The following is a 22,098-nucleotide window of genomic DNA, read 5'->3' on the forward strand; positions in this document are numbered from 1 at the left end:
AAGGCATATCTTTGTTCACAATAATGTTTTTTGCGTAATACCTGCGTAATACAGCCAAAACAGCCTCAAAGTCCAAGGAAAAGCCAACGTTATGGACAAGAAGTGTTCGATCCAAGCCAAGCCGGTCAAGCCAATGTTTACGGAAGCATGGCGGTTCCTGGCGGGTCGGAGGTCGGAAAGACCTTGGGAAACACTCGGCAGGAACCACCCGTTCACGCGGATCAACAAAAGGAGGTCGACATTTACAGAGACACGCCAGTCCGATTATTAGGTAAAATCTACCAATCATTTCTGATCTGCACAGATGGCCGGCAAGGAATCTGTTCGAAAACCTCGAGCTCGAAGACCCTAGTTGTGGAGCACGTTGCGGCGTTGCGATCGTAAACAGTAAACAAGCCCGTGCTGTGTTTGTCATTTTGGCTCCAGGTCGCCTGAGTAGTCAAGTGCAGGGATAATTAACCTCATGTCTGTTTTCATTAATTTCTTAATGTAGCATATTTGTTTTGTCTAAAAGCGCCAAGTGGCCAAACGTTCGAGCAGGAAAGAAGCAACTGTGTATAGCTTCGCAGTTAGTTGGAGCAAGATGTACTCAACGTAAATGTTATTTTTCTCTTTTAGGTTACGCGAACGAATTAGGTGAAGCTTTTAGGTCTTTGGTCCACGTGAATGTGGTGCGGCTCACGTATGCCGTCGCAAGTGCATACGTCCTTGCGGATACTGCCGACAAGGTCGCCAAAGCAGACAAGGTATCGTATATTCTTTTATTTGTTCTTTAGTGTGGCTGCCTGAGAAAGCGTTGTACCTTCTTTTTCTCTCTCTCTCTCTCTCTCTCTCTCTCTCTCTCTCTCTCTCTCTTTCTTTGTGTTTTGCTTTTTAATGGATGTGGGGAGGACAGAAGGTACAGCACAAAACTTATTTTATTGGACGTAGATATTTTGCCGGCAGTCGGCGCAGGAACCCGGGTAAAAAAATGACTATGCAATTACATGACGACTGCCGGCATCTTTTGCAGGTGTAATTGTGCCGACAGCCGCAGCATAGACCTGAAAAAAGGAATGCCAGCTGCTTAAAGGGATACTACAAAGAAATTTCGGCGCTTATTTTTTGGTCTATATGTGTTCAAAGGAGCAGTATCACATTGGACACACCAATATCTTGTTAAAAAAAGTCTCGAAAAGGAATTTTAAAATGAATTAAACCATTAGCAAAGAGCACCTGGTGGATGTCACTAACACCTCATTTGTAATGCCCGTCTAGGAACCTTGACAGCTAGTGACGGTAACTGTCTTGCCTCCGGCTACCACGAGAGAAGAGGGGAAGGAGGAACTCTCCTCTTCCCGAGAATCTCTTTGTGTGACCCCGGAGTCGCTATTATCCCTCTACAAAATTATAGAAGATTAACCCGTCACTCAAAATTCGTACAAAAGCAGCCGCTGCGGTGGCTGGAACGACTAGGACTTCCTCTCGACGTCAGCCTCGCTGCAGCTTTGCTCGTCCCGAGACGAACTACGTCACGATTGCAGCCGATGTCACATACTCTCCGCTGGCTGCTGTCCGAGCGCTTGCCAGAGTGGGCCGTTTATAACAAAAAATACAGCCACCAGGCTCAAAATACAAACATGTGATTGTTATTTACGGATATTGTGGATCATATTCCACTCATTTTTGAACACGACGGGTATATTTGAGATTTCGTTGAAGTATTCCTTTAAGGTGGTGATGAGGGCTAGTTGGTGCATATCTTCAAAAATTATAACGCAGCGTGCAAAAGACGAGAACACTGTGTTCTCGCCTTTTGCACGCTGTGTCACAATTTTTGAAGTATTCAAGAGCTCTGTTGGCCACCATTTCCCATTGACATTTTCAGAAAATAATTTATAACTTTTGAATAAAGTACCGGTTTGCGCTGAAACTTTGGCATCTGGTTCGGACTTCTAACACTACCTTTGGGCGGAGAATGAGCGTCCGACGATGCATAGTTTATTTTTGCTGTGAAAAGAACCTTGTAAGTTGTAAACAAAACTCGTTGGGCAATTTTTTTTAGGAGTAAATTTGTAGTCTTTGAAATTCTGATCAAAGAGGAACCAAATCTGTGGGCCCTAAAGGCGGTGTATGTGGCATTTGCTGGCACTCTGTAAAAGCTAAGTGGGTATAAACACAGGAGACAGCAGCACCAGCAGCCAAAGCAAATTTGAGAATGCCTAAATCCCGTAACGTTCAACACTGGGCAACATTACCTAAGCCCCGCACTCTCCTCCTCCTGCCCCGTAAAGCAGATGTGGCGGCAGCATTTCTGGGGCAATCCGATCAAAGGTACGGTAGCATGCGTGCTCGCCGTTGATTGAAGATTTGGATAGACTCTCTCTCTTTGGAAATGCCACGCGAGTGTCTAGAAAGTATTGGCAGAGCTGGACGTACCTTGATGGGAGCTAGCCGGCAATATCTTTCCCTAGCTGTTATGCCGGCTGCCTGCAAAATATCCACTTCTTATTTTATGCCACACCAAGTAATGCCCCATATAGTTTCCTCTCCAATTAAGTTGCACTATGATTGCTTCTTTGATCGCCTAATTTGCACTAAAATTTGAAAAATCCCATTCGAAGATACACTTGTGTAAACGACCAGAATATATGTGGTTTGATCAAGGAAGGTAAATCCATCTTTTTCGCCCACAGAAATAAATTACGCTTTGCAGAAAGAGGAAAGTTCGCCAGGATTTGATGCAATAAATTTAATCCAGAATGAAGAAGTTTGAGAACATGAACTTACGTGGATCAAAAGTTAAAAGAAAATAAGACTGATCTCTATGAGCAGACGTTGACCCCGCAGAAACGTGGAATAATCAGGTATGCTTTGCGTCGCATTGCATAGATGGCTCCACCTGCCGGTGCCATCTATGCTGCCGTTAGTGGTAGAGCCAGTAGTTTTGGGTCTGGTTTTAGTGGCAAAACGGAATCATTGTTCAATACTTTCTGGTGTTTTACTTACGCACAACATTTTATTTCAACGAAAATAAAGAAACTGTGTTGCAAATTGCCCTGCAATAGACCCTTTCCGGAATTCAGTGCCATCTGGTGACTCAAATGGCAGTTTATCGTTTACTATTCTAATGGCGGCTATGAACCTGTGGTCTGCAGTATTTAATGGGGTTCCGTCACTTAAAGGCCGACGGTAAACGAGAATGTGCACTTCGCTACAATTATTTTTCAATCTCCTTCAGTGTCAATGGCGAAACAAATGCAGCCAGTCGGAACAAAGCGCCAACCCACATAGATGCCTTAATAGAGTTCTATACATCAAGGGACTTTGAAGCCGAGTGAGTCCTACTAACAGATTGACTGGGACCGAGTTAGAAATGAACGTTTACGCAGCTCTTGCGTCCAATTCCTGCTTCACGCCGCACTAACATCTAGAATGTATAGGCCTCGAATCATCTGCTTAGGAGCATCTTCAAATTTGACGGTGACAGTGCAGGGAAAACCACTCTCACACCAGACACTCAGGAAGACAAGCACATGCGCTGAGTGTCTGGTGTGAGAGTGGTTTTCCCTGCGCTGTCACCGTCAAGTATGGTTCACCAACTCGCCCAAGCATCCATCCTATCAAGCATCTTCAACTTCTTCCTTCATCAGTAAACAGAAGGATCAAAGTGGCCAGACTGAATTCCGGAAAAGGTCTATTGTGTTGCTATGTGAAACATTCTCGGTTCAGCGCTAGTGGTGCTAAACCACAAGCGCTAAACCAAGTGTATGGTGGAGTTATTGGTGGGTTGGAGTTGAAATTAGTTGAGTTTTTGGGGTTAGCAGGGACCGCGGAACCAGGGGAGCAACGATGCTTGAGCACCCGCTGACATTTTCCTGGGTTTGCTGGGCAGTATGCTGGGCCCACGTGCATTTGGTTCAAGGCCTATTGAACAATGCCTGCACTGTTCCCCCTCCCCTCTGTGTTCCCATTGGTATGTGGTTTGCCCTTAGCCACATACTTGGCTAAGGGGAAGGACGTGACTGTTTTTCTTACAGCTGGTTACCCACCAAATCACGGCAGAATCTTCGCCCACGAAATTCAAGAAAAAATTACGAAGTATAGCAAAGTGTCAGTAAACTGCGGATGACGCAACACCTCCAAAAAAAATGAGAATGAAAAAAAAAGTTGGCACCTGCGGCTTGCATAGCACCAGTCAGGGAGGTCTCCTCTCTTCCCCTGCTTGGTCGTCTTCCTGGGGCCCTCCCATACTGCACTCGCGGGTTGGCCATGCGGGGGAACGCATGGCCAACCCGCACTGGTTTTGTACACCCAGCCAGCCGGTTTTTTCGTTTTGCTTCTAATTTGAACAGTGACATTTCCCAAAGAACTCGAGGATTTCTTCTAGCTTATTTTTTCTTGCAGCTGCGCTTTTATTGTTGCTGTTGTTGTTGTGGCGGTCTGAGCAATTACGAGGGTCATGTAATTGTTTCCTTGGGGAGAGCCGAAGCGCGAGGCGGGGAGATGGTCTGCGCGAGACGAAAGGCCTTCTTGAATGAAAGACTACCTATGAATGTAGCAAGCTGAGGGAATTAAGTACCCCAACTTCCAAGGCAAGAGGAGGCCTTAGCAAGCAACAATTTGTCAAGGGAGAGATCGCACTGCAGTCTGTGTTGAAGCGCCGCTATCATGTCTGTCGTCGGAGACATAGAAGAATTGCAGCATTCTTGCCTGTATTTCTGTGTCTGGTTTTTGAGACACCATTTGGGGGTACTTGGCGAGCCAGCCTGCTATGTTCAGGTGGGCACCCTATTATACATTCAGACGGTTTTACCCTCTTTTTCATAGACAACCATGAAAACAGGAAACATGCTGAAATAAAAAAGGGCATTGCCAGTGAAGGTTTAGCACCGAAGGATGACCGCGTCCATCGGTGGTAAACTTTTTTGAAAATTTCTAAAATGCATTGTTGTAACTTTCCTCAGGAACGAAGCTGCGCTGAGAATTTTCACAGGAATGCGTCCGCGATTACAATGCACCTTTTTTTTAAAATCTCAGCTTTTTACGTGCAGGCGCCCGATTTCACATTCACTCCGTAGATAGATGACGCCGTATAGCTACTTTTATTGAATGGGGTAGGTAGGTACAAATTTGATTGAGCTACTTTAGGAAAGCGCAAAGGTCAGGGTGGAGCCCTCAGTCTAGTGCTCCAGTGCTTTCCGCTGCAGCTCTTGCCCGCCGGATCAGGACGAGCTGGTCGTTGGGGAAGGAGCTGCGCAACGAAACTTCCCAGGCCTCGCGTTCAAAGGGAGGGGTGGGGGGGAAAGGGTGTGTCAACATCTCATTGCTTCGTGACAGGAATTTTGGATGAATGAATGGACATTCGGTATAGATAGTGATCATAAACCTTCCATAAACAGTAGAATCTTGGTGATGGTTGTATTTTCAATTTTAATTTTTTTACTCCCCCCCCCCCCCCCCCCCCCACCCCCTTCATTTTGACCTTCAGCCCGCCCACGTAAAATACGTTGGGAGCTAGTGGTGCTGAATCCACTTTTCATGTCTCAATTTTCCCACTAAGCGTAGCAGGTAAGCTGAATTTATGTGTAGGTCAGATGCAGGGATGGCACCAGGCTTTTCACAGTGAAGGGCAGAGGGGAGGTGCTCCAAAATTTTCGGGGAGGCATGGGCTTTTGATTTGTTGACTGTCACAAGTAAGACTAAAAGACTAAAATTCAGAGACGATAGCTTAGTAGAGCCCTAGTCACTTCCGGCAATATCAACTGCAGGCACCAAGCCGCTTGGGGCGTTTTTAATGAATATCATCAGTTCCGTTTATTTCGATATTTTACAACTCTGCTTATTGTAGCATTTCATATGTAAAATATTCACACATATTTACATTCCGCATTACTAAATAAACATGTTCATCCTTGTGACCCAAAGTTCAGTGAATGCGAAGTCGTCTGTTATGATAGGAAGCTTCAAAAGTGTGACGTCATTAACGCGTCATTCTACATCTGCTCAGGTAGTTCCCCGCACTGGAATACCAAAGCACGTTGGCGATCACGGAGATGTAGTGGCTCTTCTCCCTTACCCCTTCTGAATATGCCTGGCTGCTATATAGACTGTCCAATATACTGCTTACCACACGTGGTAAGCAGTATATTGGACAGTCTGGGCAGACAGTCCACACATGGGGTAAGCAGTATATGGTACAGTCTCGTAGATGCGTCAACGATAGACTAAGGGAGCACGCATTATCTGCGAGATCGTCTCCTGCCGTTCAGGTTCATTGCGACGGGGGTGGGTGCACCCCTAGGTTTGAAGAGAACAATAATGATGCGACACAACAGCAAAAGGATGAGGGAGATAATGGAGGCATTTTATATATCACGACGTAGGGAGGGCACGTATGTCTATGCCCCCTCTGTGGCCCTGTATCAGAAAGAGATAGAATATTTCAGCCAACTTCAGCCGTGGTGTGTGGTGATGTGGGTGTGGTGGATTGTTCAGGTTTTTTTGCGGCCTTCATGTTTTTTTGTTTTTTTTAAATAAATTTCAGTTGTAACTCAGCGCCTTGTCTCTGTGTATACCCTTCTACTGGTTCGTCATATTTTTGCGCTGTATTCTCGTTTTAGTTAAAAAGCAAGGGTTCTCGCGTAATCCGATGTCGTCGCTAAGAACTTTTGGACAGAAGTGTCTTTTCGATCGCGCGAGAGAAATACGCCAAAGCTCTGTTCGGACATTTAAACTAACCACATCCCATGGCGTACATTACACTTATTTCAGTTGCTGATGTGACCTAACGTAACCATAAAAAATAAAAGGCAATGGAAAACACTGTTTAGAAGGAAAACAAAATAGCTAATCTAGCCTGAGTTTTCATGCGAAGAGTTGAAAAGAGCGACGCCAGTGCAGCTCTTTGCCGGCCGCACTTGCTCTGCGCTTTTGGGGTCGTTCTCGATGCTTCTGCGTACCAATTCCTACTTAACATATCTGCAGAAGTAACTTCAGATGCTCAGAAAGTTATATGTAACTTGGCATCACAGGGAGGTGACTCAAATTGATCGAGTTCTGCACCCGCACACACTGCCATAACCGTCATGGTGCTAAGTCGGCTGCTAGTTACGAATTAGAAGTGAATAATACCCAAAGTGCTTTGCGGCTGCTGCCAAATGCCGGTCACCTATTGCTCTCTCGGCCGTTGGGCTACTCTTGTTCGACACCCTCCCGTGTCTCTTAACCAATGTTGCGGAATGGGCACCCACATTCCATTTCAACTCCATTCCAGGGAATTGGAGTTTCTGACAATTCCATTCCTTTCAACTCCTTGAAATGGAGACGCTGGGTCCATTTTGACTCCTGGAGTGGCTGAGCTCCACCATTCCTTTCCTCTAAATCCTAAACCTGAAAAAGTCGCCATTGACATGTGCTACTGGAAAAAAATCAGCATGCAGTTGTTGACATTATCAAACGCAGAGAAAACTGCAGAAGTATGCGAAAGCTATTTTAAAGCACTCGTTCTACTAAGCCGAAGGGCGGTCGCACAAAGCACTTCGTGGCACTTTGTGTCACTGCAGACATCAATTGCGTGATCAAGCGTAACACGCTTGCGAGTTGCAACCAATGGCAGAAATTAAAACCACCCATTTTCTTCGCAAACAGACTGTACAGCTTCTACAGATACATAGTATGTGTGTTGTTTGTATGTTAAGGCCTTAAAAATGTCTATTTTGTGTGAGGTACATGGTTAGCATGATGTTTGTTTGATAAGGCCTTAAAAATGTCTAGTTTGTATGTGGCACAAGATGATATCTTGCTCTCTGCTTTGAACGCTTCCACAACAGCACCGCTAGTGCACTAATAGAAGTGATGCCGCATATACCTCTTAAATCTTCATGCACTGCAGCAAGAACAACAGAAAACCGCTGACGAAGTGCAATTGGTATACGATGCCAGCTCGAGGGTCTGTGGCCCTATATTACAAAACCTGCCTTAAAACGTAAACTTTTATGTTTACTGTGCGATTCTTGCGATTTCTTAACACATTCAATCGAATTTCGGATCTTTATTTATATGCAAACACTACAAGATTGGCTGGGTTAAAAGCAGGGAGTCTAACTGGTCATTATTCCGGTTTGGTTCGGTTTTTGGTTCAGTAGTTTTGCATTTTGTTCCGGTTGGGTACTGGTTCAGTGATGCTTTTTGAATTAACGGTTCAGTTACCGGTTCCACCTATTCGCGACTCCAGCGACCTATAGGGGGCGCCACCACCAAACAAACATGGCGGCTGAGTCCAGGTCGCGTCGGCTCGGCCGGGCTGCTTGAATGGGTGGCGCATTCAATTTAACAAATTTTCTTTTGTTGAATGCCCAATTTTATGGGTATTTGAACTGAGACAGTTAAGTGTAGCCGGTGCGCATAAACTTGCCGAGCATAGCTTTGTTTTTCCGGTGTTTTTTTGTTTTGTTTTTTATGTCAAACTTTCGTTTCGGAGACTTCAATCCAAAACCGAAACTATGGGCTCCGGAGAAACGGTAATAGACTCTAATTAGTTTTGATCATCTAAGGAAAGCGGCGAGGGCTACAAAATTGTTCCATCGAGAGTAATTTTTAGCTAACTCGCATGCCTCGACCATGCGACTTATCTGTCCGCAAATTGAGCTTTTGTGCCTGTCCGCGTTTCAAGAAACAGCTCCAGTCGTGTGCTCGGTCAAGAACACATGCTGCAGGAAAATTACAAAAATTAAGCAAGCGCTTCTTGAGCCAAGGAGCATGTCAACTCCCTGGCGCTTCACTAAGCAGCTGATACTCGTATTTCAATTCAGGTTTTAGTAGCAATCGACAAGTCATTTTAACGAATATGCGGATTATGTATCATATTACGTACTATGGTCCCACTAAAGCGATATTAGTATATTCTTCCGGTTGAAATATGAACTTAGTTAACTAACTATTATGTGAACTGCTGAATAAAAGTATATTTGACAGAGAGATACTAATTAAACTTGGCCACACGGGTCTAGCCGGTAGAACGGAGACGAATGCGAACAAACTGAGGAGAGTCTTCATCGGAGATTCAGTGGACCTCTCTGCATTGAACTTGACTTCGAATCCTGAACGAATAAAATTAGTATTTTTTGTGGCCGGTCAACCTGAGCAATGTAGACGTGTATTGCTGCTGGCTTCGACAGGGGTTAAAATATAAATATTGGAGGCGCGATAGATCTTAATGACGTGACAGCTTCTAACTTTGCGAGACGCGTCCCCCACCTTTTGAAAGCAGATAATTTCCCTCATTAATCATACGCAGCGAGCAGGTTTTCTGAATCAAGTAATTGCGAAATTAGCCCAACTCCCTTAACGTGGTCTTTTTCGGCGAAAAGCCGCCAAGAACACACCGGCCAGCGTTACTGGCTCAAATTAACTTGAAGCTAATCGAGCACAACCAAACTCAAGGAAAGCAGCTATCGAACCTTCCCATTCACTTGACTGCAACATTGGTGTTCCTTCCAGTGAAACACTTTGTCCGTCGACCTCAGTCCACTGTTCTACATCCTTATAAAGAAACCACCTATCAGTTACCAAGCAGTCGTCCCTTTGAATGTGATTAGAGACAGACGAGAAATCAAAACGTTTTTCCGTGATTCCTCCTCATCCAAAAAATTGAAAGCACGCGACCGTGTGTTGTGGAGTAAACGGGCTTTCAAACACGTGATGGAAAGAAACAATCTATTGAGGCTTCACCACACTAATGAACACTCAGGCAAACTTAAGAAATTTTCGGACCTTCGTCAAATTACATTGCTCGCCCCCGCACCGACAGCACGTGTCCGCGAAAGCCATCAGAGACGCGGCGGGGCGCGGAGCGACCTGGACCGACTGGTTCCCGGTTTTTCCGCTTGGCGGCGACCGTTTTGCTGGAGTCGCGAATAGTGCGAACCAGTTAAATCCAGTTCTTCAAAATTAAGCTCACAGCTCTCAGTTGAGCAGAAGAAAATGTGAATTCAACACGGCGTCATCTGCATTAGAAAAGAAAATAAGGTCATCAGAAGTCGTGCTGTGGAAACAAGACCAGCAAAACAAATAAATGCTTAATTTCTTTTTGTGATGTTCAATTTTTAGTGCAAGAACCGTCCTATGAAAGTTATGTTGTTATACAGGCACTTGGAAACAGCACCAAAGTACAGTACTGACATGTGAAGTCAATCAGCCAGCACGCACAGTGACCCCGTGATGGTGACACACATTGTTCTTGCAAACTACCCACAAAAACAAATTAGTCATTTGTTGTCTGGACACATGAGTTTAGTCTGTCACTGTATGGCAACATTGTTGCCCACTGTAGATAAAATTTAGCCTGAGCAGTATGACTACTAACCTGGGGTCTTTAACAGGCATCACGCATTACCGATACACGACCGCACGCCGGTACAATCCTCATCCAGATCGAAACGGTCAACTACCCACACCAGATGCCAAAACGACTTGCTCAAACTATTGAGTTAGAAGAGGAGAAAGACAATTAAAACAAAAAAGGATTAAGAAAGACAACGGGCGACTTGCTGTTTCTAGAAAAATTAAACACAAGAAAATGTTCTTGGAGCAGCGTCCAGGGCTCTGGGCGATTGGCATCCCAGCACCCGGCGCCGCAGTGACGCGCTTATCGCTTCTTGGCGCCTCCACATTTCGCCACTATGGAACAAGTGTACCGACAGCACTAAACTTTTTGTGTTTATTTTGATATCTATGTTTGCTTCCTCCATCCTTGAGGAATATTGCTTAGCAGAAAGAAAAGGAAATACACATGTACAAACAAAGGGTAGCTTTTTAGCCTCTCGGCATAGATGGATATACTCGGTTTCACCTTACGATGCAGAGCGATGCACGCTACAAGCTACACGAGTCAATTCATGGTTTGTAGCCTGTCTCGTGACTTTGTGCTCCCCGCGTCGCTCCACACTACCGGAAGGGTATGTGACACCTTTCGAGCTATGGATTGGCTTCAATGGCTTGTAGCATCCTTTGTGGTCCATCTATATAGTAAGGTGAAACAAAGTATAGAAGTGTACGTCTCCAAGCTGACACCAATTCGTGCTGCAGATAGACGTGAAATATACTTTGTTGTTTCATTATTATTGAGTTGTCTCTATGTTGTCGCTGCCGTTTGTTTAGTCAAAAACTGGGCTGCTGACGCCACCGTTGCGAATGTTTAATTTGCTTCGCGCCGCCACCTTCAAGAAGGCGCAGCTCACATTTTTCTTACCCCAAATAGTTTCGAACCGCCACATGAGATTACGGTTCCATTTCGGTTTCGGTTCAATTTTAAATGTTTGAGTTCGCTTACAGTTTTGTTTTGCTTCAGTTAAAGATAACAGTTTTGCTCTGGTTTTCGGTTCAACAGCCTGGTTAAAAGCTACACGCTAGTCGCACATACAACAGGAATGACACCTTGTCCATCTAGAAGTATTCAGTTTTGGTTGCTTCACGGAAGTGTGCCATTTTCATCCTTAAAGGGCATAAGCCAGTGAGACAATTAAGCCATCAGTCACCTCTAGTGCAATAAGGCTGCTTCAAGAGCCACTTACCATGCATTAGCGGATTGTGCCATCAGTTTGTAGGCCTTAGATTCATCTTAGATTAAAATCAGCTCAGCTTGCATAAGAACCAAGCCCGTTCCATTCCCACCCCATTTCGGGCAAAAGGCATCTAATTCCATTCCCATTCGATTCCCCCCAGCGCTGCCGCCATTCCGTTCCCATTCCAATCCGGAATCACAAAAGTATGGAATGATTCTGGAGTCATTTCCAACTCTGGAGTGGCAACTCCGCAGCACTGCTCTCAACTGGTGTCTTGGTGACAACTGGTACTTGTCACCAATAAAAAAAAGAAGAAAATACATATATTTATAAAAAAAAGTTTAGAAAGACAAAATAATATTGGCCCTCCTGGATCATAGTCTGCAGAAAAGAGGTGGTTCGGTTTTACGCCGTCCCCATGCATCCCAACTTTTTTTTTGTTGTTGATGATATAACATGTTTATTTGAAACAATCGGACGCCGCCGACTTGGCTGTTACGGGAAGTTGCCGCGTTTAAACAGCACTTTTCGATTGTCCAGTGCGGGTTACTGCTGTTCCAGTGATGCCAGTTCTGCGAGTTGACCTCTCCATCAAGGTAAAACACTTCCTCGTCTGTCGAGAGAGGGAAGTCCAGAATGGTGGGGGGGGGTTGAATCAGATCCTCGGTATTTCTTTGCGACAGAAGTATAGCTGTCACTCCTAGTAGTGAGGCGTCAACTCATGCAGAATGTGCACTTTGTAGCCTCTCACATTGTTCTGGTGGAGGATCCAACGCACAGCAAAAGTTGGAGACGCCAAACAAATGTGCCACTGTCTTCATCATTAGATGCGGATCCGCTTTGAATGCTCCTAGGAACCCGTAAAAAAGCTGTTCCTTTTCCGGCGTGCTGGCGAACACATTCTTTTCGTTAGCGATGCTGCCCACCTCCCCAAAACATTTCCAGATGGTTCTTTTTAACGGTAACTTGCGACGGTGATCGCGTCGGTATCGACTGCAAACCTTCTTAAAGCTTTTCTCCTCCTAGTTGCTTTTGAGTTATTTGCCTCATAAGGCATGAAAGTCTAGCGAAACACGACAGAAGATAAATGCGATCAACAGGAGGCCCTCCCGTTGATTACTTTTATCTTGGTGTCTCGGTTTCTCAAGAGCAAGCAAAATAGACGGCATCTCCTAGATTCATGATTTTGAGATATGTTTTGCGGAGAGCAAGTCGTCTGCTTCTTGCACAGTGGTTGCGGTGACGTCAGAGTTCTGATTGGCATTGATAGGAAGGATAGTAGGTAGGCCTCAATGCTAGGTGCCTTGAAGTCTACCCACCATTTTTTTTTATCAGCCAATAAGAGTTTGGCATTCTGACATCATCTCAGCCCCTGTCAACATTATTTGATTAGCTCAGTTATGGAACTGCTCATAGACGCTGCTTGCACGAGCAGTACCACCCCCCTCACTCACCACGACTCTCCTCCCGTCGTTCGACGTGCCGGACGGCTGCTATGATAACTGCAGTGTACTCTATGGAATACATATGTTTCGAAACACAGCGTCTAGATGGTGTTCCATCGTGTTCTGTCGGACACAGTTGTAAAACAAAAATCTAGAGGGCGATTCAAATGACGAGAAGGAGACTGAGGTGAGTGAAGGAAGGTAACCCCTTCTGCGGGAGTTCCACAACTTAGGTAATCTTGTAACATTGACCCCTGTGCAAGTAGTAGACGAACTTGCACCCCATCGACATATCTGAGCAAATGCACCCAAGTATCGCAGTGTACATTTTATTTTCTTTATTTTCGTTGAAATAAAAAACAGTGTGTAAGTAAAACAGCACAAAGTATTGAACAGCGATTCCGTTTTGCTGCTAAAACCAAAACCAGTGGCTCTGACACTAACACCAGCAGAGATGGCACCAGCAGGTGGCGCCATCTATGCGATGCGACGCAAAGCTGACGTGATTGTTCCACTTTTCTCCGGGGTCGATGTCTGCTCGTAGAGATCAGTCCTTATTTTCTTTTAATCTTCGATTCATATAAGTTCATGCTCTCAAACATTCTCCATTCTGGATTAAATTTCTTGCGTCACATTCTGGAAAACTTCCAGCTTTCCGCGAAGTGTGGTTTATTTGCGCGGGCTAAAAAGCCTGGTTTACCTTTCTCAATCAGACCCCATAGTAAGTTCAAATGAAAGCATTGCTAAGTGCAGCTTTTTTCCTTGTTTTATGGTTTACTTGTCACCCAGACAAGGGTATGGTCACCCAACCTTATGACAGCTTTCGACTATCGGTGTTGAAAGGAAGAGCTATAGATATATAAACCAGTGGTTTGCAAACACCATGGCAGACTACAAAGATGGTTGCAGAAGGAACCCAGAAAATCTGTCTGGCCCTCAGAAATTTTACGTAAACTATACTTCGTCTCATCCAACGGAGTAAACGCAAAGCTACAAGCACAAGCTCCTTCTGTTGGATCGCAGCATAACTGCTGCACGGAGCTAGTTCAAGTTTCTAGCTCCGTGCAGCGGTCGAAGCTAGATACTCAAACTTGTAGCCTTTGTGGTCAGTCCACGTTAAAGGGGCCCTGCAATCATATTTAAAACTCTACCTTTTTTGCGGTTTCCCCATCTCTTGGGTTTCAGGCAAGCGAACCGGCACGGAGAGAGTAACTAAATATCAGTGTGTCATATTTTAACCAAATGACGCGGAAACCTCCTCCAACTACAGGTGCAACCCGCGGTGCCAAAAGCGCGCGATATGTGAAGTCTTTGGTTTTGCGCTTACTACTGGTCAGAGTCGGTAAAAGCTTCTTTTTAGTCGAAATACAAAATATAGGGTGGCCCAAGTCACCAGGCTCGGTCTAAAATGGACTGTAAAAATCGACGCCTGCATGTAGTAATCTGAACTTTTTGTCAAAGGTGTATTTTACACGTCGGTTTTTTCTTGCAAAATTAGAAAGCGTAGCTCCCTTTCTGTAAAAAATAGGGCCAAGAAACGTGCCTGGGTCAACGGCAAGCGGCGACGCGGACGACCAAGTCGAATTGCAAGCGCGTTTGGCACGCGTATTGATAGATGGCGTCGTGAGCAGCGTCGGAAGGTGCAACCGACCAGCGAAAAAAAGCAGACTACACACAGACGAAATCCGTTGGCAGCAAAAATGTTGTGGTTATGCAGCCTCTTTTTTTTTTCTTTTTAAGCTTTGCTTTTATTGTTCGCATTTATTTTTTAACCAGAGGTACATTACAAAAAGATTGTTTTCATTATAATAAACCACGGTGGATGCTAACCGTCTCGATAAGGAGGTAGCGCCATCTATCAATATGCGCGCCAAAGGCGCCCCGCAACTCGACTTTGTCGTCTGCCTCACCGCCCGCCGTTGACCTAGGCAAGTTTCTTGGCCCTATTTTTCTTACACAAAGGGAGCTACGCTTTCTAATTTTACAAAAAAAAAAAAAAACAAAGTTTAGATAGCTACGTGCAGGCGTCGATTTTTACGGTTCATTTTAGACCGAGCCTTGTGACTTCGGTCACCCTATATAAGTGGCACAAACCGTTTCAAATATTTATGAAAGTAGTTTTTGTTCAGTATTATAGATCAAAAAAGAAACAAATGCAGTTTATAAAGTATGAAAACAAGAAATGACCCATCGACATACCCGCCATCAAGCTGTGGAAAAGACAACACATACTAAAAAGGGGTAGTGGGATCAGGCACCGACAAGCTGCGAGTGTAGAAAGGTCCTGGATGTATGCGGCAGCGCTGCAGTTGTATACGGGCTCGAGGATCCGGCCGGTTCCGAGCGTTCCGAGCAGGTTAGGCCGTTTGGCGGTATGGCAGCGCAAAGTGGCTCCCGTTCTGAACTGATTTTCCCCTCGTGTTTGCTGTCGTTTGTGGCCAATGAAGTGTCATGCCGGATTAGTGTTTAATCACGCAGCAAATGCAATGCGAGCCGCCCTGGCCGCCCGCTTCATACAGCCTATCCAGAACATGCCATGCTTAAGTGGCGCCCTCTCAAGCCGTTGACACGGACTGTGGCAGCCGTGACCGCTCGCTGAGCTCACTATTCGTCCTCTAGTTCACGGCCACTCAAGCGACCAAGAACGTCATGAAGGAGGTTATTTATGCTTGTTTTTTGTAATTTTAATTTGCCTATAACTTTTAAAATAAAGCGAAATTTAAGAAAAGTTTCATTAAGTTACTACGTTCGGCGCACTCAGGTTCGGTGCAAATTAAAAACCAGTGAAAAAGTCCTTGCAGGGTGTGTCTCAAGCGAATCTTCCCTGGAAAACGAGCCGGAAAAATCAGTGCCTGCACGTTGAAAGCTCAAACTATCACAAATTGTATACCAAGCAAGTCAGTTGTACCCTGCGAAATTTAGAGGTGCAGTGCTCTTCCCGTAAACAACCAGAGCAAAAAACCTTGCCAAGGTCGAGCGCGTTCGCAGACAACTAAGTTGGCGACGCTATTTACTTGTGGCACCATCTCCCGACAGGTGCGGCGAGTAGACGACACACTTTGTTGTCTGCTCGCTCCATCTATCACGACCTTGTTGGACTCAGTCCAGGGGTGTTGGGGGTTCGTATAAATGACTGCAGAATCCGCTCTCACATTTACCGCAGACAAAGTGCACGGACGAGGCAACGCACCGGAGAAAGCTCCTGGCCACGGCCGCAGACACCCTGGTGTGGCAAGCGCTGGCGTCCGTCATAGTCCCTGGCTTCACCATCAACAGGGTGTGTGCCCTCTCTCTGCATTTGCTCAAACGCCACTCGGGACTGACGCTCAATGCTTGCAAGTGGACTACCACCGGCATCGGCCTCAGCTGCGTACCCTTCATCGTGTCGCCCATCGACCACGGAATCCACGCGCTGATGGACAGGACGGTTCGCCGCTGGGTGCCACCGCCGCCTCCTCCGGAGTGACATCTTCATTTAATTTACTTGCACCTCCTGCACCGGTGCAGGAGAGTTTGCGACAGTGTACTTCCAGTATGTGTTTTGAGATACGACCGGAAATACACCACCCTACCCGCCCTTATACTTTTCTGCACCAGTGCAAGAGGTGCAGGTAAATGGAACGATGCTTATGTCAACCTGCATAAGTTCAAACGTCTTGCCACCGTAGTATTTTTTAGATGCTTGTGATCAGCCCTGTTCAAAAACTGGTCTGGCCATCCTGTGCGCGAAAATGCATTGCTGTGGGGCACCAGTCCGGTGAGTCCGGCAACCTTATGTATGCCTTAGCAAGGCATCGTAATCGGACTAGCTTGGTGCCCCAGCAGCAAGATGCCATACTTGCAAACGTGTATGGGTACAGTGCAAACCCAGATGCCCACACCAGGAATTCGCTAGAGCAATAATAAACAGAGCAGTCATTTATTTTGTCATAACTTTGGGTGTCAGACTCAAATTGGTTGTATAGCACATAAGCTTTGTTTTATGTGGAGCGCAAGTTCATCTGCCTCTTTTTGTTGGGGTTGTTGCGACTAAAACCCCTTGATAACGGCATTTACGAGTAGTGCCAGCCATTGTTGAGGAAACGCATAGGACACGTGCCACGAGCGGGTGCTCAGCCACCATTCACTTCCAGGGGCCGCTCATTTCAGTGCTACGCTGCCATTTGCTTCGAAGGGTCGCTCAAGACACAGACCTCATGCACTGGCGCATTTGACGCTACTTGCAAGACAAACGCAAACACATTGAGGGGCTTTACTGGCGACATCGAAACGCCGAACTCTGGTCGGCTCTGATTGAAGTGGAGTGGGTAGACCTCAAAGCATGCTGCCTTGAAAAACATGAAAGACGTTTACAATCCCCTGTAACGCCGAATTAGAGTGCAGCTTGGAGGAGGAAGGGAAGGTACGGATAAGAGGCCATGTCCTTCCTCTCCCGCTCACCTACCATTTAGGGGAATATTTTCCGCTAAATTTAGCGGGGAAACTTTTGCGCTAAATATGGCGGGTAATTTTTTCCGCTAAATTTACCGGGGAATTTTTCCCGCTAAAGTTGGCAGGGAAATTTTTTCCGCTAAATTTAGCAGGGAAGTTTTTTCCACTAAATTTAGCGGAGAAATATTTTCTGCTAAATTTAGCGGAGTGAGGGCAGTCCACCTTGTGGACAAAGGATATCAGGCAATTGTCAAAACAAAAAATATTGCTCAAAGCAAGGTCTGATTTCTTGGGGTGGATGTGCTTGTGGAAAATATTATAATATGCATAGCCTGCCAGGCCACAACACCTGAGCACCATTGTGATTTCTTGCCTGTCCTGGAACTGCCTGAAGCTTCCTGGACCGAGGTGTCAATGGGCTTCGCCGGACCGTTCCCCGATGGCAAGTGTACCACAGTCGTCATGGACGACTATTCAAAGTACTCAATGGTAAACATCACTCACAACTACAGAGGTCATTCGCAAGCTCCGTGCTATCTTCACCCAGTTCAGCCTCCCTGCTGTCCTAAAAACTTTCAGCCTTTCCACCCTGGTAAAGAAAGAAGAGCAGCGGAGCTGTAGCTTCTGTTCTCGGCAGTAGCTTTCCAGGCGAGCGATCTGCTCTTCTTTTGAGGGGGAATTCAAGCGCTCATTGCAGTGGAACTTCAGGCGATAGCAACCTCGCGGCAATTCCGGAACCATTCGCACTGCTGCACACATTGGCCGCTCATTTCGTTCCCGATCTTCTTCCTCCAAAGAAATGTTGCCTCCATCTATGAGCAACGGCAGCAACCAGTTATCTGGTTGCCGAAGCTAGAAAGGTTGCCGCCATATATTAGCAACGGCGCCAGGCAGACAACCGGCAAACATAACACCCTGGACAGCCACTGCAATCCAAGAGCGACGGCGGCAACCAGAGTGTTGTGTCAACATTTGTTTGGTACCGGTCAGGGTCCTGGGGAAACTAGCCGGTCCTCCATTTCAGAGCAGAGACTTCAACATTTGCCAAGGAACTCAGGTTTAGGCACCACCGCATTATACCAAAATGACCTGAAGCGAATGGAGGTCGAGAAATATACGAGGATTCTCACGAAACTCATCGTCATAAGCAGCGAAGACTGGACAAGGGATCTCTACGCATTGTTCGTATTGTATCGTTCGACCCCAGGTGGGTCTACAAATGCATCATCGTTTGAGCTCCTGTTCAATTACCTCGGTGTGCACAGAACCTCGTTGTCGGGAGTGAGATCCCTAAATTTGTCTGCTAACACCGACATTCCTCTAGGTACCCCGCCGTCCGTGCGAATGCTGCAGCTGGGGAGGGAGTCCTGGTTCTGTTGACGGCACGCGCCTCCCTTTCCTACGGGCCACCGCCGTATCGTTCACAAGGACTGTGAACTTCTGCGCCGCTTGTGCAGGTCAATGCCTGGGCCAGAAAAGGTTTTTCGGTTGCCATTTAAGGCAAATAGGGATTCCCCGAGACTAGGACGTTTCAGAATCCCTGATATGGCCTGAAACATGCAAGTGATTTTGGTCGACGAGACATTTGGTCACTGCGGTGAGACTGCTCAACGGGGGGTCGTTCATGTGTGTGGCACAGCAATGGATATGTATGTGCACGCCAGTACTGGCAGGAATAGGAACTGAATTTGTAATATCCGACTCGGCAGTACGAGCTTCTGCTTTACGTGATGTAGGAAACGCAAAGCAAGATTGTGGAAGGTTGCTCGGGTCTCCAAAAAACCGATTTTGTTTGTTGGTAGACAAAATTCGGCTTTCGCGGCACTGTCTAGGCTGCCTTCATGTGGAAGCACCCTAAGCTAGGCCATAAAAGTGCACACGAAGGCAAGACATTGGAATCTATTTTTCTAATCTGAAGGCTGGAGGCTACATGTGCAGTGCAGTGACATTAGATTCGAAATACTAGTATTTTTACGCATAAGCAACAAGTGGAAGATGACAGTTGTATGGCTCTACAGTCAGCGACGGGTTAAGAGTAAAGTGGAAGCTCCCTCCTCCCCCCTCTTTTCACTTTAGCGGAGCAAACGCTTGAGAGGAGGTTGCCTGCCCTCTAGCATTCACTCTGCTAAGGTGGAAAGAGGTGGGAGGGGCCTCCACTTTTTTCTTAACCTCTCACCGACTATAGACATCCTTTAGACACAGCCAAGAACTTTGGGGTGCAAGGTTGTGAAAAACAAAGATTTTTGTTAGAAACATATATACTGTAAACAACTTAATTTCTATGGGCTCGAATTTTCGCGAACTGGGCCAAAGCTGGAAATATTGAATTATTTGCGGGTTCCCATTTTCACAAACTGAAAATTAGAACCCATGCAGTGACCATGAATTCAGGTGACCATAAATTCTGGCTTGTTGCATTATTTTATGTTAAATGGTTTCCATTCTTCTGTTATTAATAATAGGGCTGGGCATTTGATCAATTAACCTACCGATTAATCGACTAATGCTTTAATCGCGACTGATGTTTTGAACCCATTAATCGGTTAAATTTTGAAAAACAACAATAATTTTAGTAAAAATTCAACACTTTCACCATGCAGGTGTGGACGAGCACACCTGTATGAAGGCAAACCTCTGGAGAAGTTTTGACCACCTAAAGTGAACTGCAGGAACGATATTTGTAACTCCAAACAAGTGGAGAAGGTTGCACGTGTCCCAGCCACTTGAACGCTGTTTGAGTGTCCGTTTAGCGCAACAGAGACGATTGTGACAAATCAAAGGATTTCGCTATTGCCGTGGAACCTCAACCACACATCAAGGTTGATTTAAAATTGGAAATTGTACTGCATAGTTTGTTAAACGTTCAGCAAAGGCAAAACATTTAATTTTGGCTTTTTTAAAACTGTTACGCGTGGAAATGAACGAAAATGATTAACAGATTAATCAGGTTAAACTTTTTAATCGACGCCCAGCCCTAGTCATTAATAGAACATATGTCACGCAAGAACCTTTGTGTGCATTTTCCCGTTAGATTGTTGCTCAAGGAGGCACATCTCAATGTTGTGCTAATTTGTGGACTTTTTGCTCACATTTGACTTTTGTCATGAAGGAGTGTTCTCTGGGGACCGTAAGCTGCTCTGGGTGACCAAGGGACTGGAACATCGGCACAGGAGGTCGGTCAGTGGAGCGACACTGACTGACCGCAGCAGGCGGGAATGCCCCAGTCCCTTGCTCCCGTTGTATAGCTTAGGGCCCCAGGACTACATCAACATTGATGCAATAAAGAAGCTCATGGGTCAGCAATGTTGCACGCGAGGGATACCTGGGTGCCATTGTGCTTGTGTAAAGTGAAAAACATTCTGGAATGGTGTTTCATCTGAAGCAAGCAGTACCACTGCTTTCTTTACCGGGATGTTTCGTGTGCATACCTAGATGAAGTTCAAGCATGCAATGACAGGTACAGTGATGTGATTGGCCTGAGCCATTTTGGAGCACCTTTCGGAGCAGCCAAAAGAGTGTTTTGGAGCAGAAAATGTGGCCTTTGGAGCAACCAAGAGTGTTTTGGAGCAGCAAAAATGGCTAATGGAGCAGCCAAGACGTTTCAGAGCTGCAGAAGTGGCTTTTGTAACAAATATTTTTGGATTTTTTTTTTTTAAGTACTTTACAAACGAAGGGCAATTTGTGTTGTGTTCTGATATAACGTGTTTTGTCGGAACTTGCTGCTGGTGTTTTTACTGCTGAGACATCCCACAAGTGTATAGTGCTGTAGGCAATGCCGTGCAATTCCGAAAAACCGCTTGTTACCGTTTTACTGGTTCCCGACGTGCCAGATTTTCATCGAAAGTAAGCAATTGTAAAACAATTAATTGCAAGCATCCCGGCTGGTGCCCCTGTCGTGTAATCATGTTCGCATGCACGTGAGAGCAACTTCGGCAGGCTTTCAGTTGCGCATGCTTCGTCGCGCGGACAGAGCCAAGGTCCGTTCGATCGAAACCGAAACTATGCCACTCCGCTTCGTCGCTAACTGGTTCCCAAAATTGAACGCAAAATGTAACTGCCAAGCATACGACAACAAAAAAAAAAAAAAAAACAGTCCAGCGGCGTTTGCTCCTCAGGCCGGCAAACAAGGTACAAGCTAAACACAGACAAAAAAAAAAAAGAATGTGAGCGCATCGATGCAAGACATCGCGAGCCAGGGTCAAAAAGTTCTTGGAGCGCTTTGTGCAACGACTGAAGTCGAGACAAACAAGCGAGCTGTGCGGGTTCAACATGCAGACATTAGCTTCTTTGCTTTAGCTCACTTCTCTTCACCAACTTTCTTTCGCAGCAGATTTTTCACTTACCAGGGTCCCTCTCGAAAGAAGGCCCACCGAGAGAAACCTAGGCTCACAAAGTAACCCCCGACGCGCAAAAACGTGGATTCGTTTCACAGGTTTCACAGCGTGACGGCATGGCTGGTACCCGGCACGCTGGTGTCAGATCGTCCGTACACACCCTCGTCTATCATTGAAAATACGCGAGACGAAACCCACGAGATGACCAGAGCGCGAAACGGCGGGAAAACCATGCAAGACCGGATGGACAATTGATGTAGAAGTACTTTGTGTCGGGCAGCCACTTGCATCACATAACACTAATTTCTAGCTACTTAACACACGCAAGTTTAGTTTCCGTTTTGA

General features: G+C 45.8%; 1 protein-coding gene across 1 annotated transcript; it reads left to right on the plus strand.

Moving 5' to 3' along the window:
- Positions 1–91: 91 nt before the first annotated feature.
- Positions 92–16,921, plus strand: LOC8044134 (mitochondrial fission process protein 1). Its single transcript, XM_002416614.5, has 3 exons — positions 92–271; positions 619–746; positions 16,152–16,921. The coding sequence occupies exons 1-3, from the start codon at positions 148–150 to the stop codon at positions 16,452–16,454; spliced, it is 555 nt and encodes a 184-aa protein (XP_002416659.4). The 5' UTR covers positions 92–147; the 3' UTR covers positions 16,455–16,921.
- The last annotated feature ends 5,177 nt before the right edge of the window (positions 16,922–22,098 follow it).

Source organism: Ixodes scapularis, unplaced genomic scaffold (genome assembly GCF_016920785.2).
Source record: "Ixodes scapularis isolate PalLabHiFi unplaced genomic scaffold, ASM1692078v2 PGA_scaffold1__304_contigs__length_218370807, whole genome shotgun sequence".
NCBI classification, from domain to species: domain Eukaryota; kingdom Metazoa; phylum Arthropoda; class Arachnida; order Ixodida; family Ixodidae; genus Ixodes; species Ixodes scapularis.